The sequence below is a fragment of the Rhinoraja longicauda genome, chromosome 19 (genome assembly GCF_053455715.1).
Source record: "Rhinoraja longicauda isolate Sanriku21f chromosome 19, sRhiLon1.1, whole genome shotgun sequence".
NCBI lineage: Eukaryota > Metazoa > Chordata > Chondrichthyes > Rajiformes > Arhynchobatidae > Rhinoraja > Rhinoraja longicauda.
Window position 1 is genome coordinate 13118148 of NC_135971.1, and position 14678 is coordinate 13132825.

Consider the following 14678-nt stretch of genomic DNA (forward strand, 5'->3'; position numbering starts at 1 on the left):
TGCACAGAGTGTTCCTGCTTGTTCACACTCACCCCTTTCCGGATGGGGGGAATTCTGGGCTTTGACTGATGGCCGGGGTCAGGCAGTGCTCCAGTCTGCGATGAAGAACCCTTTTCTGTGGAATGGGCAAACAGGTGGAGTTAAATAACTAAATCATTCTGGAAATTCTTTATTACATTTATATGTTCATCGCATTACCTGGAATATTAGAAACAAAGAACTGCACCACAATGAATTAAACTTCAGGTAAACTCCATACAGTAACTTACACTCAACACAAAATGAAAATCAACACAAGACTTTGTTGACTCTTATGGCTGAAACTATTTCACTAGGCTGAAACAAAGTGCAGTAAGAATGATAGTTTTGCCATAGAAAATAGTTGCAGGACGCCATTCGGCCCTACGAGCCAGCACCACCATTCATTGTGATCATGGCTGAACGTCCACAATCAATAACCCGTGCCTGCCTTCTCCCCAGATCCCTTGATTCCACCAGCCCCTACAGCTCTAACTCTCTTAAATCCATCCAGTGATTTGGCCTCCACTGCCCACTGTGGCAGAGAATTCCAAAATTCACAACTCTGGGTGATAAAGTTCCTTCTCACCTCAGTTTTAAATGCCCTCCCCTTTATTCTAAGACCGTGGCCCCTGGTTCTGGACTCCCCCAACATTGGGAACATTTTTCCTGCATCTAGCTTGTCCTGTCCTTTTATAATTTTATATGTTTCTATAAGATCCCTTCTCATCCTTCTAAACTCCAGTGAATACAAGCCATCTATTTTTAAAACATTGAATTTATATTTAGAAACAAGGAACTGCAGACGCTGATTAAAAACGACAAAGTTCTGGAATGGCTCAGCTGGTCAGGCAGCATCCCTGGAGGACATGGATAGGTTCAGGACCCTTCTGAATCGGATTGCCAACTTTCTAACTCCAAATAAGGGACAAACGGTGATGTCGCCACCTGCACCCATGTGAATTCCCCCAGCCTGTGGCCACATGCTCCCGCTCCACCAATGGCGACCGCCCAGTTAACCTCCGTTAAGCGAACACATTCAGCCCCGCTCTCCAAACACACTCCGTTAGCCTTCACTGTCCGGGCCTACAGTGCCATCCAGGCCTAATATAGGACAAGGGCGGTCCCATAGGGGACAAACAAATTTAGCCCAATATACGGGATGTCCCAGCTAATACGGGACAGTGGGCAACCCTACTTCTGAAGAATTGTCAGCAAACCATGTTCTCCAGAAATGCTGCCTGACCAGCTGAATTACTCCAGCACTTTGTCTTTTTTAATAATGATTTCAATGAGGCAAATGTTTTATTTAATGTACACATTAGCACATTTCAACTTAAGAAAATAAACATAAACCAAGCCAATATGAATTTCCTGAAATTTGACATATCGTAAAAAAGTACATTACTTTTAGCTTTGCTCATTTAATTAGTTAATCTTTACCTATATTGATGGTAGGGATTGGAATTTTGCCGCTTATTGAAGGCATATCGTCCACCATGACTGTTTGATTTGGTCGCCTTCTATGACAATGACAAAAAAAGATTAGCATTAGTTATTCAGATTGATCGTCCAATGTAAAGCTCTCCCAGAGGGATACTTATACACCCATTAGAGGTTTGACAGAGCCACACATGTAAAACAAACACAGTACTTTAATTATTCCATAGTCTCCAAACTTCATTTACACCACTTAAAAATACTGCAATTGTTTTTTGATAGAACTCAGACAGTTCCGCCAGTCTAAAGATGAGGCCAACTGGAGCGGGGATGCAGACAGGCAGGCCAAGTACAAGCTGAGAAGAGGAATAAGAGCTGCCAAGGAAAGGTACTCTGAGAAGCTGAAGAGCAAGTTCTCAGCTAATGACTCTACTTCAGTTTGGAAGAGCTTGCAAGAAATCACCAACGACAAGTGGAAACCCCCCCACCCCACTCCTTGGACAATCTTCGGCTGACCAACGACCTGAACAGGTTCTACTGCAGGTTGGATCGACAGAAACATAACCCCAGTACCCTCCCCCACCCACTCCTCCCCAATCACCACTTCACACCTGCTTACTGCCTGACTGCAGTCTGCAAAGTCTGGGCTCTCGTCCACTACCCAACCCCCACCTACCCACTGTTTCTAAATAGAATGATTACCACACTACAGATGAGTAACAAACTTATTAAATCTCACTGACTACAGAAGCAACATCAGCTATCATGTTAACCTTTCATGTTTCACACAACCTTTCATGTTAAATATGGGGTCTTCTGTTTGGAAATCAATAGTCCAGTTGCTTTAGCTACTCTCTGAACTATCTGACATATTTTTTTTATTTTCTGTGCACCAGCCTCCTTTACCTTGAAAGACATTTTTACCCTAGTTTGCGGAATATGATCAGAAATCGTCCGTCACATATCACGGAAACAGGCCCTTCAGCCCAACTTGCCCAGGCCGACCAAGATGTCCCAACTACACTAGTTCCACCTGCCCGTATTTGGCTCATATCCTGCTGAACCTTTCCAATCCATGTTTCTGTCCAAATGTCTTTTCAAAGTTGTTTACAGTAGTTGCTTCAACTACTTCTGGTCGCTCGGTTTAAATATCTACCAGCTTCTATGTGAAAAAGTTGCCCCTCAGGTTCCTATTAAATCTTACTCCTCTGACCTTGAGGTTAGGTTCCTCGATCGTCTGCGTTTCATCCACAATGTTGATGACTGTTGAGCCAGCGCCCTGATTTTGCTCCAATGCTCTTTAATGAAACAGACAACTGTTAAGTAGTAACAATGAAAAGGAAGAAATGATGAGGTTGTCTAGACCGTTTTGTCCGTTTAAGCAATAAAGTGTGAGATTTTTCACGCTAGTAAAGATAAAAACGACAGATAATCCCCCGTGTGGATGGAGCATGTTTGATTGCAGTTCTTTGTAAGTACTTTCCACATTTGCTTAGTTTACTGGAAAGAATCAATATATCCCTTAAACAGGTTTCCGACTAGAAAATAGACTGAGAATCAACACCTGCCCAAAATATGTGGACTCTTTATGGCACAAAGAATTTAATATTCATGCTTGCAATGACCAACCAACTTAGTGTTCAGAACTTAGACACTCGAGCAATGAGAAAGATTGATAGACAGGAACCTCCCACAGGGCAAATCAGCACACGCTGGCACTGTAAACTCCATCCCATCTAAATAGCTTACAGCTCGACTACTTACAGCCTCCCAGTCAGATTAATTTGGAGACTTACAATGCGTTCAGAATATTAATGCCACCAATATAATTTTTTATCTTTTATCAATAATGTTCTCCCGTATGTTATCTGTTTATCTTTTTGATTTGAATTGATGAAATGTGGCAAATTTACATAATGCAGTTTTCTTCATTGGTTAAAATGGTAGGTATCACAAAATGCTGGAGTAACTCAGCGGGTCAGGCAGCATCCGTGCAGAGAATAAATGGGTGACGTTTCGGGTCGAGACCCTTCTTCAGACCCATCATCTCACCATCTCCATCACAGGAGACAGACTAGTGACCGACATCTACTACAAACCCACTGACTCCCGCAGCTATTGCCCTCCTACTCTGTTACAATGGTCATCAATTGAACTACAGGTGGGGAGGAAAACTAGACTTACTTCATTGTGTTTGGGCCAGTCAGTGCAGTGGTCTGAATGACCATTAGTCCACCAATGCCAACCGACTGAATCCCTCTATTTTCAGTATTCTGGAGAATAGAGAAATAACCATTCAATTTTGAGTTTCGGTCTCTATAATAATCTTCACTAAAACATATGCATCTTTCAGTAACTCTGAAATATTTTGTTTTTAGTTTACTTTTTATTTAACATTAGTTTATTAATCCAACATTTTTCCTTTCTCAACAACAGGGCAGCACGGTGGCGCAGCGGTAGAGTTGCTGCCTTACAGCGCCAGTGATCCGGGTTCAATCCGGACTACGGGTGCTGTCTGTACAGAGTTTGTATGTTCTCCCCGTGAACCAGCTAGGTTTAAACCGGATGCTCCGGGTTCTTCCCTCTCTCCAAAGACATACAGGTTTGTAGACTAATTAGCTTGGTAAAATTGTCCCTCATGTGGGTAGGATAGTGTTAGTGTACGGGGTGATCACTGGTCGGTGCGGACTAGGTGGGCCAAATAGCCCGTTTACTCGCTGTATCTCTAAACTAAGCCAAATAAAATAATTATTCTGGATGCAATCCAAGAACCAAAAATGACGATTGCCTCATCTGAAACTATTTATTCCAGAATGGAGGAATATAAGGAGCAATATGGAAACCTGAATCCAATCTGAAAAAATATATTTAATGTAATAAAAAGAAACAGCAAATGCTGATTTATACCAATGAAAGACACAAAATGCTGGAGTAATTCAGCTGGTCAGGCACATCTTGGCGAAAATTGATAGGTAACGTTTCGGATCACACTGAAGAAGGGTCCCGACCCAAAACGTCACCTATGTATTTTTTTCAGAGATGTTGCCTGGCCCACTGAGTGACTCCAACATTTTGTGTCTATCTTTGAGGAGATTATTTTCCATTCAGCTGCCATTATCAGTCGAACTGCATCAGAACAAGAGCTGCCACTACTCGTTTAATCCACCACGAATATTTTAATCAGCTTAAGCTGAGAACACACGCAAAACGCTTACCGAACATGACAGTATCTAAAAATATAAACGCCTGCATCACATTTTAGAAGACTCGCACTTTCCTACCTGAAAAGATGTTGTTGGTGTTTTGGGATCGGAACTAGTCGTTGGCATGGTGTCCAGAACTGACTTTGGCCCATCATTCGCATTTGGGAGCTCAGGGGGATCTTCCACCCCACGCAGTCGACGCTGTCTCAACACACGGTCATAGGTACTTTGTCTGTACCACACTATCAGGGAAGAATGGAATCCCAAGTTATCACAAACCAAACTAAAATTCAAATTTTTAAAAAGCCATCGTTGTGTGACGGCTTTGGACATGAAAAATCAAATTCATCAGTGAGTAAAATAGATTATGGTGTAAAAATGTAGGAAAAATGCCCTAAAGGCTCTTGATTAAAATGTATGCTTCATAAACCCAGCATATGATCTTACCTTTACTAAAGAAACGGTGAAGTTCATGTGGTAAAAGCCAACGTGTTTATTTTATTTCCACGTGGTACATCAGTGGTTTTGCATGCATGCCATGTTTTCACTACGTCCACGCGTGAAGCCTAATTTTTGTATTGCAAACCAAACTTTCCAACACAAACGCTGGAGGAATCTTGAAGGAATATTGTAAAGATATTTTCTAGCTCAATGCTCATGCCTGAATGACTGTACACATGGCCAGTGGTACCTTTTATACCCTCTGGGATGTACTGCGTAATTTAATGGACATAAAAATAACAGGCAAAACCTCAGTTAAGTCTAATTTGCATGCATATACCAACGCTGAGTGCCCCAGTTCATGACTGGATGTCAACAAAGTACATCTGGAATGTTGTAACTGCGAAAACAGGAATTATACGTGGAGTTACATTCTGGTAAATCAGCGCATAAATTGAAAAATGAGTTAAATAAACATATACACAACTACACTGTCTGCCAGGTGTAAAATTGTGTGCGTTATTCCAAAAGTACAAGCGTGTAAAATAAGCTTTGGTATTAAATGAAGCGCATTATTTCAAAAACACATGAAATCAAACACCTGTCAAGCACGAGGAGCCTGTACTGTAATTGAGGCCTAGTTTGTATGGACTGGCATCCTTTCTATGATCTATCAAAGTAGATGCTAACCAATTAATCGCAGAGATGTGATCAAGTTTAATTTTTAACAATCATTTACTTGTACCGGAATTTTTAAGGTATATTTTAATATTTGTGAGAAGGTCTTAATTTCCTTAACAAAGCAGTATACAAGTGGTCGATCTTATAGCTATAAATAGCGGAGTAGACATTTAGTACATTACTTACACATGCGGATGTGCAGGTAGAGGAGCTGTGTTTCGGCGACGAGTGCAACCAGGCTTAGTCCAGCGGTGATCCCGGTGATGGTAATCAATGTAGCCGTGTTCACATGAACACGAGCTAACGGGAGGAATACGATCCAGACCGCTGGACCACCTTCGGTTGCTGGAATTAAGAGTATAACATTTTAATTAGATTTAATCTTCACCAGTTTTCTCCCCCACCTACCTCTGTATGGTTGATGGTATAAGTTCTGACCACTCAGAATAGAGGAACCTTCAATATTTCCATTCCAACAATCAGTCTCTACCCCATTACACGTGAACATCTTCTGCCAGATGATGCCTTTGGATAAAATCCTACTTCTTCTCCTTCCCAATTCTGCCAGGCTCACCCCCTCCACCGATAGAATGGGCCTTTGACTGACTGATAGTTTTAGTTTAGTCTATGGTGGCACAGCGTTAGAGTTGCTGCCTCATAGCGCCAGAGACGCAGGTTCGATCCTGACTCGGGGTGCTTGTCTGTACAGAGTTTGTACGTTCTCCCCGTGACCTGCGTGGGTTTTCTCTGGGTGCTCCAAAGACGCAAGGTTTATCGGTTTGTTGGCAGGGTATAAGTGTAAGATTATCCCCCGTGTGTGTGATAATGCTAGTGTACGGGAATGACTGGTCAGTGTGGACTCGGTGGGCCGAAAGGCCTGTTTCTGTGCTGTATCTCTCAAACTAAAAACTAGAGATACAGCTTGACCTAGGATATATATATATTTTTTAAATTGCTAAATGGGTTGAAAACAATAAATCATACAACTTTATTCCAAATCCTAGGTTGAGTGACTCAGGTGAGGATATCAGAAAAAGACAGAAAAAATGGGAGACAAAAATTCAAATTAGAGATGACTGAAGAATTCTCACAAAATTCACAGAGTTGATAAAAGCAGGGAGTCAAGTAACAAATGTTTGTACAGAGTTCATAACAAACATATAGAGGCAGAATTAGGCCAATCGGCACATCGAGTCTACTCTGCAATACAATCATGGCTGATCTACCTTCCCCTCTCAACCCCATTCTCCTGCCTTCTCCCCATAATCCCTGACACCAGATATGTTACTGAAATTGAAACTCAATGAGATTAGCTTACACTCATATAGTGGGTTGGTGCGAAGAATATCGCGGTTGATGACGTTCACCGCGATCACAAAGGTGGAAAGGAAGAGAATCAACAGAGCCCCAATTACCCCCATGAAATGACAGCCCAGGAAAAACCTACAGCAGAAAGAAAGACAAATGTTACTAATGCATGCCATGATATTTATGAACTTTAAACAATACACATTGTAATTAATTCAGTACTCTGAAACTCTTCAAATTCCATGTGTAGGAAAGAACTGCAGATGCTGGTTTATATCGAGGGTAGACACCAAATGCTGGAGTTATCAGGGAGCGGCCTTGTCGAAGGAAGTGCCTTGTGAGAAATGTGCGAGTCTGTGGCTCGAGTGTCTTTGGGGAGGAGGCTGAGGGAGGAGACTATGCCAAATGTTGGAGAGTGTGAGGCGCAGTGAAGACATGACAGGTATGCTGATTCAGTGTGATGCTTGCAGGATGTGGGAGGTCAGGGACACTGCTGGTGCCTCTGGCCGTTACAACTGTGGAAAGTGTGTCCCGGTTCAGCTCCTGAAGGACCATGTTGGGGCACTCGAGAGGCAACTGGATGGCCTCAGGATCATCCGGGAAAGAGAGGCGTTTCCTGAACAGGACCTACAGCGAGACCGTTACACGGAAGATGCCGGAAGAGAGAAGGTGGGTGTGGATGAGGAAGGGAAGGAAGCTTGGAGACCCCAGGGGTTCGCCCACTTGGAAGCCATTGGGACAGAAGGCACTGCCAGTCTGAGCGGCGGACAGGTCTGCGAATCAAAACACGTCATGGAAGCACAGCTGAAGAGACAGATGTCAGGCAAAGCTATGGTAGTAGAGGACTCGATAGTGAGGTACAGACAAGGGTTTCTGCGGCAACAGGCGGGATTCAAGGATGGTGTGTTGCCTCCCTGGTGCCAGGATCCAGGACGTACGTCATGGACCGATTGCAGAGCATCCTCCAGGGTGAAGATGAGCAACCGGAAGTGGTAGTGCATGTCGGCACAAATAACGTCAGGAACAATAGGAAAGAGATTCTGCAGCGTGACTTTAGAGAGCTCGGAAGAAGGGTGGAAAGCAGGACCTCCAGGATGGTTATCTCCGGTTTGCTTCCTGTTCCTGGTGCTGGTGAGGGCAGGAACAGGGAGATAGGGGATCTGAATGTGTGGTTGAGGAGCTGCTGCAGGGGGACCTGACTGAAAAAGGACTGACTTAATACCGAATTTCCTTGCAAGTGAAAAATATTTTATATCAGTCAAAAATATAAATAATTATCTTCAAAATAGAGAGATCGGAAGCTCTCTTTGTGGAATCTAACTAATTCTTACAGTATTAGATCAATAAGATCTTTGGTTATTGAGCTGCATTAAAAAAAGTGAAAATGCATAAAAAATTAAGAGAATTAAAAATATTAAATTTTAAGAAAATTATACATTTATAGAGCAAAGCAAGATATAGCACAAAAACGGATTATTTGACCCAATGCATTTGCAATGACATTCAACCACCCATTTAAACTAATCTTGCGAAAATCCCACTTTTCATTCTCCCCACTCCCCTTCCCCCAATCTAGATTTTTAAAATTAATGCAAGCACACAAATATCAGACTTACCGGTAATTCCTGGACCCTACACAATTATTCAGCCATTTGCAGTGATGGTCAAAGTGAGCCACGCATTTATTGCACAAACCGCAATGTTTGGTCTTGAAACCTCTGTGAATAAGATATCAGAAACATCTATAAATATCTATGATCCTAAATTTATGATAAATAGTTGAATGTGTCCCTCACGCACATACACACACACACACACACACAGTACTCTGAACATTAAAACAACAAAAGTTCAGTATATAATTGTATAGTTGTATTAAATATATTAAATACTTGTTTTCAATATATTAAATATACTTATAGCAGCAGAACAGATATACAAGGATACCACTCTGCAAACATTTATTATGGTGTTTACAGAGTACTATGTACTAAATATATTTAATACAAGTATTTGATATATTTAATACAAGTATACCAGAATAAGCTACAATAAAAATTCAGTATACTGAACTTTTCCTGTTGTTTATTGTGGCGTTTCCAGAGTACTATCCGTTGTGGCGGTGCAATAAAGGATTACATTGTTCCGTTTCGGGACATATGACAATAAAACATTCTTGGCACTTACACATCGACCTCACAGATGTGGCAGTAGTGATTTTCTATGACGTGTCGATGTAGGCTGCGGTTGAACAAAGGCAATATTCGATTGTAGCGCCTGGCTCGAACTTTGTCATCGGCTGGGTCTATGGTCGATGCCTGTATGTACAGGATGATGTGTGTACAAAACACAGCACCAAACCACTGTAAAAGAGTTAAGGCCCAACATACTGAATGGATGGCAATATCAAAGATACTAGAGGAACGATCTGGACCACGTCGTTGGAAACGCCTACACTGAAGTGTAGTACGCAAAGGCTACAGAAGGGCCCCAACACAAAACATCACCTGCCCATGTACTACAGAGATGCTGCCTGACCTGCTGAGTTACTCCACCACTCTCAAACGTCACCTATCCATGTTTTCCACAGATGTTGCCTGACCCCGCTGAATTACTCCAGCACTCTGTGAAACGTCACCTGTAGATGTAGAACGTAAGTTCAGGGAGATTTGTGACCTGCCCTCGAACCGCATTCTGCAGAGGGCACGGTTCTTTACAAGAAAACAGTTGCCGGATGAACCTGTTGAATGTTTTATTGCTGATTTGCGTTATCTCGCCCAGCGGTGCCGTTTTGGTGACATGACGGAGCAGCTCACTAGAGACATTTTAGTAACTGGCATGCGTGACCAGAAGCTACGATGTGAGCTTCTAAGGGATCCGGATCTAACGTTGGAAAAAGCTATGCATGCCTGCAGATTGTCTGAGGTCGTTGTATTGCCAGATGACCACCGAGATGGCAACCTCTAACGGACTAAAACCCGACCCCTTGAAGGCAGCTGCCATCTCCGAGATGGCAGCCCCCACCGACGTGCCAGGTCTACAACGATTCTTAGGCATGGTGAACTACCTGGGGAAGTTTATACAAAACCTCAGTGAGCTGAGTGCTCCCCTGCGGCAATTGACAAAAAAGGATATTGCCTGGGCCTGGCTCCAACATCACCAGCAGGCCTTTGACTGCCTCAAGTCGAAATTGATTGACACCCCGACGTTGCGGTACTTCGATGTAAGTCGCCCCATCACCGTCACCTGTGACGCTTCCAAGTTCGGTCTGGGTGCGGCTTGCCTTCAGTCTGTCGATGGATCGTTACATCCTGTCTCCTATGCCTCCCGCACCATGACGGACACCGAGCAGCGGTACGCTCAGATCGAGAAAGAGCTGCTCGCGGTGGTGTTCGCCTGCTCCAAGTTCAGAGATTTCCTGTTCGGCAGCAGATTTACGGTCGAAACCGACCACCAGCCACTGGTGACCATCCTAAACAAGCCAATTCACGCTGCCCCCGCCAGGCTGCAGCGTATGATGCTACAGCTCCAGCGTTTCGAATTCGACATCATCTACAAGAAGGGCACCGAGATGCACATTGCGGACACCCTATCGCGCGCCCCGCGGACCTCCTGTGATCGCCACCCCTACGAAACAGAGGACTTGCTTGTACTGGGCGTTAATTTCATTCCCACCAAGCAGCTACAGGTGTTGGCCGAGCACACCGCTGCCGATCCAGTTTTGCAGCGGCTTGCCACTGTGATTAAAGCAGGGTGGCCAACAAAGCGCTCCGCTGCGCCATCTGAAACACAGCCTTTCTTCCTGGTCCGCGACGAATTGGTGCTCCAGAATGGCGTCATCGTCAAGGGACATAAAGTTGTGGTCCCGTCCTCCCTGTTTGACTCTTACTATTGCGCAGCCCATAGCGGACACCCTGGGGTCGATGCAACACTCGCCCACGCTCAGTGCCAATTCTACTGGCCCGGAATGGCCAAATATATCCGAGACCGAGTTTCTGCCTGCTCCACGTGCAACAGTCTTGCTCCACACCAGCAGCGACAGCCCCTGCTGCAACAGCCTGCCCCTGCCTTGGCCTGGTCCTCGTTGGCTGCTGACATCTTCGAGTGGCGTGGTAACCACTACCTTGTCCTGGTCGACTCATACTCAAACTGGTTCGAGGTGGATTTACTGACATCCCTCACGTCGGAGATGGTGATCCGAAAGCTGCGGAAACACTTCTCCACTTTTGGGTCCCCTGTCAGGCTGCAGACTGACAACGGCAGGCAGTTTACCAGCCGAGAATTCAAAAGTTTTGCGGACAAGTGGAATTTTGTGCATTTCACCAGCAGCCCTGAGTACCCACAGAGCAACGGACTTGCAGAACGGGCCGTCCGCAGCGCCAAGCATCTGATGGAACAGGCGAGACTTTCCAACACTGATTTGTACTTGGATCTCCTAAACCTCAGGAATGTTTCCAGGGATCCGGCCATGGGGTCACCTGCTCAGCGTCTGATGTCAAGGAATACCAGATCTACTATCCCGATTGCCCAGCGCCAGCTGCAACCTCGGGTGCTGGAGCCTGCCTCCGTGCAGAGGCGTATTCAAGAGAAGCATGACAGCCAGCGGCGTTCCCACGATCGGTCGTGCAGACCACTCGATCCTCTTTTGCCTGGACAGGTTGTTCGGTTGCAGACCGCCGGCGGTCACTCCCGTCTGGCCACCGTGGTTGGGGTGGCCGACTCACCTCGTTCGTACCTGGTGGACCATGAGGGCACCATCTACCGAAGAAGCCGACAACACCTGCTTGCGGTTAATGAGCCAAAGCCGCAGCCCCCGGGACCCTATGCCCCGCCGCTCTCATACCAGCAGCCGGCTGCCGTCCCGGCCAGCGTTCCTTGTATGCCTCGGTCCCCATATCGCGCGCCCGGTTCCCCTCTGCGCGGGTCCCCTGTTGCCGGTTCCCACTCTCCCGGTTCTACCACCGCACCTCCCTTCCCTGGTTCCCCTGCTGCCTCGTGTCCTCCGGTTTCTTCTGCTCTTTCGGGGGGAGGGGGAGACATTCGTACGCGCTCGGGCCGGATTAGTAAGCCACCTGTGCGCTATGGCGATTTTGCTTAATTCTGTTATTAATTCTGTTGTTGTGACAACAATCTGTTTAATTTTCTAGGGGGAAGGATGTAGATGGTTTATATGCAACCAATAACATAGTTACCTCAGTACCATTAACCCCGCCTAGTTAACATCAATCATAACGCCTTCCCTTCCTGGGTACAGTTCAGTAGAGGAACGTAGCCAGTGCTTGAAGATGTATGTAATACGCTGTGCTATCATTAAAAGATGTTGTACGCTTTAAGAGTTTGTGAAGTATTAATTTACATCACCTATCCATGTTTTCCACAGATGCTGCCTGACCCGCTGAATTACTCCAGCATTCTATGAAACGTCACCTATCCATGTTCTACAGAGATGCTGCCTGACCCCGCTAAGTTACTCCAGCACTTTGTGACTGTTTAATCAGTTTTTCATCTTTCTTGATGGACAATTCTCACATCATATTTGATCTTATCGTTATTAATTTGTAGTCCATACCTGTAGCCTCTTGTGCCATCTGAATTATAAAATGCTTTCAAGTACATTTTACACAAATATGACTGCCTGCTTTAAATCGCCATTTAAATTTTGAAGATTTATTATTCTATTCATGAATTAGTTACGGTGCAAGAGGCGATTTATCAACATGCAACATTGAACTGATAACTCTTGAGGCTGCAGAATAATGGCAACTAGCTCCTGAAAAAAGTATTTTAAAATCCAGTTTTATGCTTGTATTGAAAAGGATACAATGTACACAGCATACGACCAGTGCACGGGGATAAGTGGGATCTGGATGCCAAATATGGCAATGAAATTGAACAGGTAGAGCACCCAGCAAGTGAAGTGAAAGGGATGCCACGGCCAAGTCCATCCATTCCTTCTAGATCTTCTTTTGAAGGTCATGGATTTGGGACATAGTTGGCCGAAAGAGCTGAAGCAATTCATCTGTAAATGTAATATTAAAAAATCACACCGAAACCAAAATCAAAACAGCAACAAAGTTGATGGAGTTTCACATCATATTAACTTTTTCCTTCAGTCTTGAGCATAAAATTAATTCTCATAGTCTCTGTGTAAAGTAAAATTCACTCAAACACACCTGGATTTTAGTTATTCTAAGATCATGGTTATTGTTTGACAAAGGTTTCCTAGTTTCAGGCTGGGGAATCAAATTCAGTGGGTAATTAAGGCCAGTACGTTTCCTAGTGTAAAGGATATTATTCAGGTCTAGTCTTCCCAGACATCCAGCGTCCAACTGATTACATGGCACAATTGGAGACAACAAAGCACTGCAGGGGAACTCCCACCCCATGACAAAATACTATGTACATCCAGCGTCAGCCACACGCCCAAAGAAACAATACCAAACCCCGACAAATGAACCATAATAAACCACAAACTCCAGTTTTTTGACTTCCAGCTGCTCTGTGTTACCTATATTGTGATACTTGGCGAGGAAGAAGGTATAGTGTCTGAAGAAAGGTCTCGACCCGAAACGTCACCCATTCCTCTCTCTCTCGAGATGCTGCCTGACTAGCTGAGTTACTCCAGCATTTTGTGTCTAACAATGTATAATGTGCCCAATATAAACACTGGCTCTTCAATGCAAGGAATCAGTGGTTGTTTGGTATTTTGTCATGTATAATTTTGTTAATAAGCAGTTGAAAATATGACCCAAGAAACTGCTTGTGGCTTTTAGAAGATAATGTACTGGAATTAGCTGTATTTTTTTTAAAGAATAAAATTGTCTAAAGATGCATGCGATGAAGAAGAGATCAATTTTGATTAAGACTGGTCCATATACACCTTAGCATGGAGAATTTCAAAGATTTACAATCATTGGATTGAAAAGGTTAACTCTTGACCCATTTCCAAATGCGAGATAATTATTGCAAGAGTTCCACACAAATGGAATAACTCTGCGAGAGAAGAAATAAGCATAAAATATGAACATTAAATATTGGAGAGAGGGGCACAAAATACCTTCCTTTTGGGATTGCCTGAGAAACTTGTAAACAACTAAAGAACACTTCAACCTGGTCAGTTCAGCAACTGTTTTCATTGATTTGCAGCCACTTTGAACAAAGCATCCTAAAACTTCTTCACACATATGCAACAGCAGCACATTGCACTGGCTACGGTGCCTGGAGAGCGCTACATGACTTTTACTGCCTCAAACGCAAGAAGAAGAAGACACGTATGCAAAAATCTACAAGTAACAATATGCAATGATTTAAGCGACACTTCCCAAAATCTCCCAACACATCTTTTTTTCGATAATAGAAGACTCCCCACTAGAAAAGCTAGGAAACCCTTATCGTCATTTTGCTTTTGTTGCCAATGAACCCACTCATTGTAAGACAGGTACAAGGGAGCTGTTGGTAATCTTGCAACATGCAGCTTTGCATGTTCATTCTAAATACAAGGTGGTCTCAAGCCCAAACAACGAACACTGTCCTTTGGTGCATCTATCCCCTCAATATCTCCAATGTGTGAGAGAGCTTTACTCTACA

At 44.0% G+C, this 14678-nt stretch overlaps 1 protein-coding gene across 7 annotated transcripts in view; it reads left to right on the top strand.

Annotated features, from left to right (window-relative positions):
• The window catches only part of LOC144603140 (uncharacterized), a 33424-nt gene extending 19508 nt beyond the window's left edge, over positions 1-13916 (top strand). For 6 of the 7 annotated variants that reach the window (XM_078416291.1, XM_078416292.1, XM_078416293.1 and 3 more), the window contains one exon: positions 1741-8343. In XM_078416291.1, coding sequence (XP_078272417.1) covers positions 7497-8087 — 591 coding nt within the window. In that variant the 5' untranslated portion in view covers positions 1741-7496 and the 3' untranslated portion in view covers positions 8088-8343. Of the gene's footprint in view, positions 1-1740; positions 8344-12471 lie in introns of those variants that run through there. The other variant, XR_013548548.1, reaches the window with a different exon arrangement.
• The last annotated feature ends 762 nt before the right edge of the window (positions 13917-14678 follow it).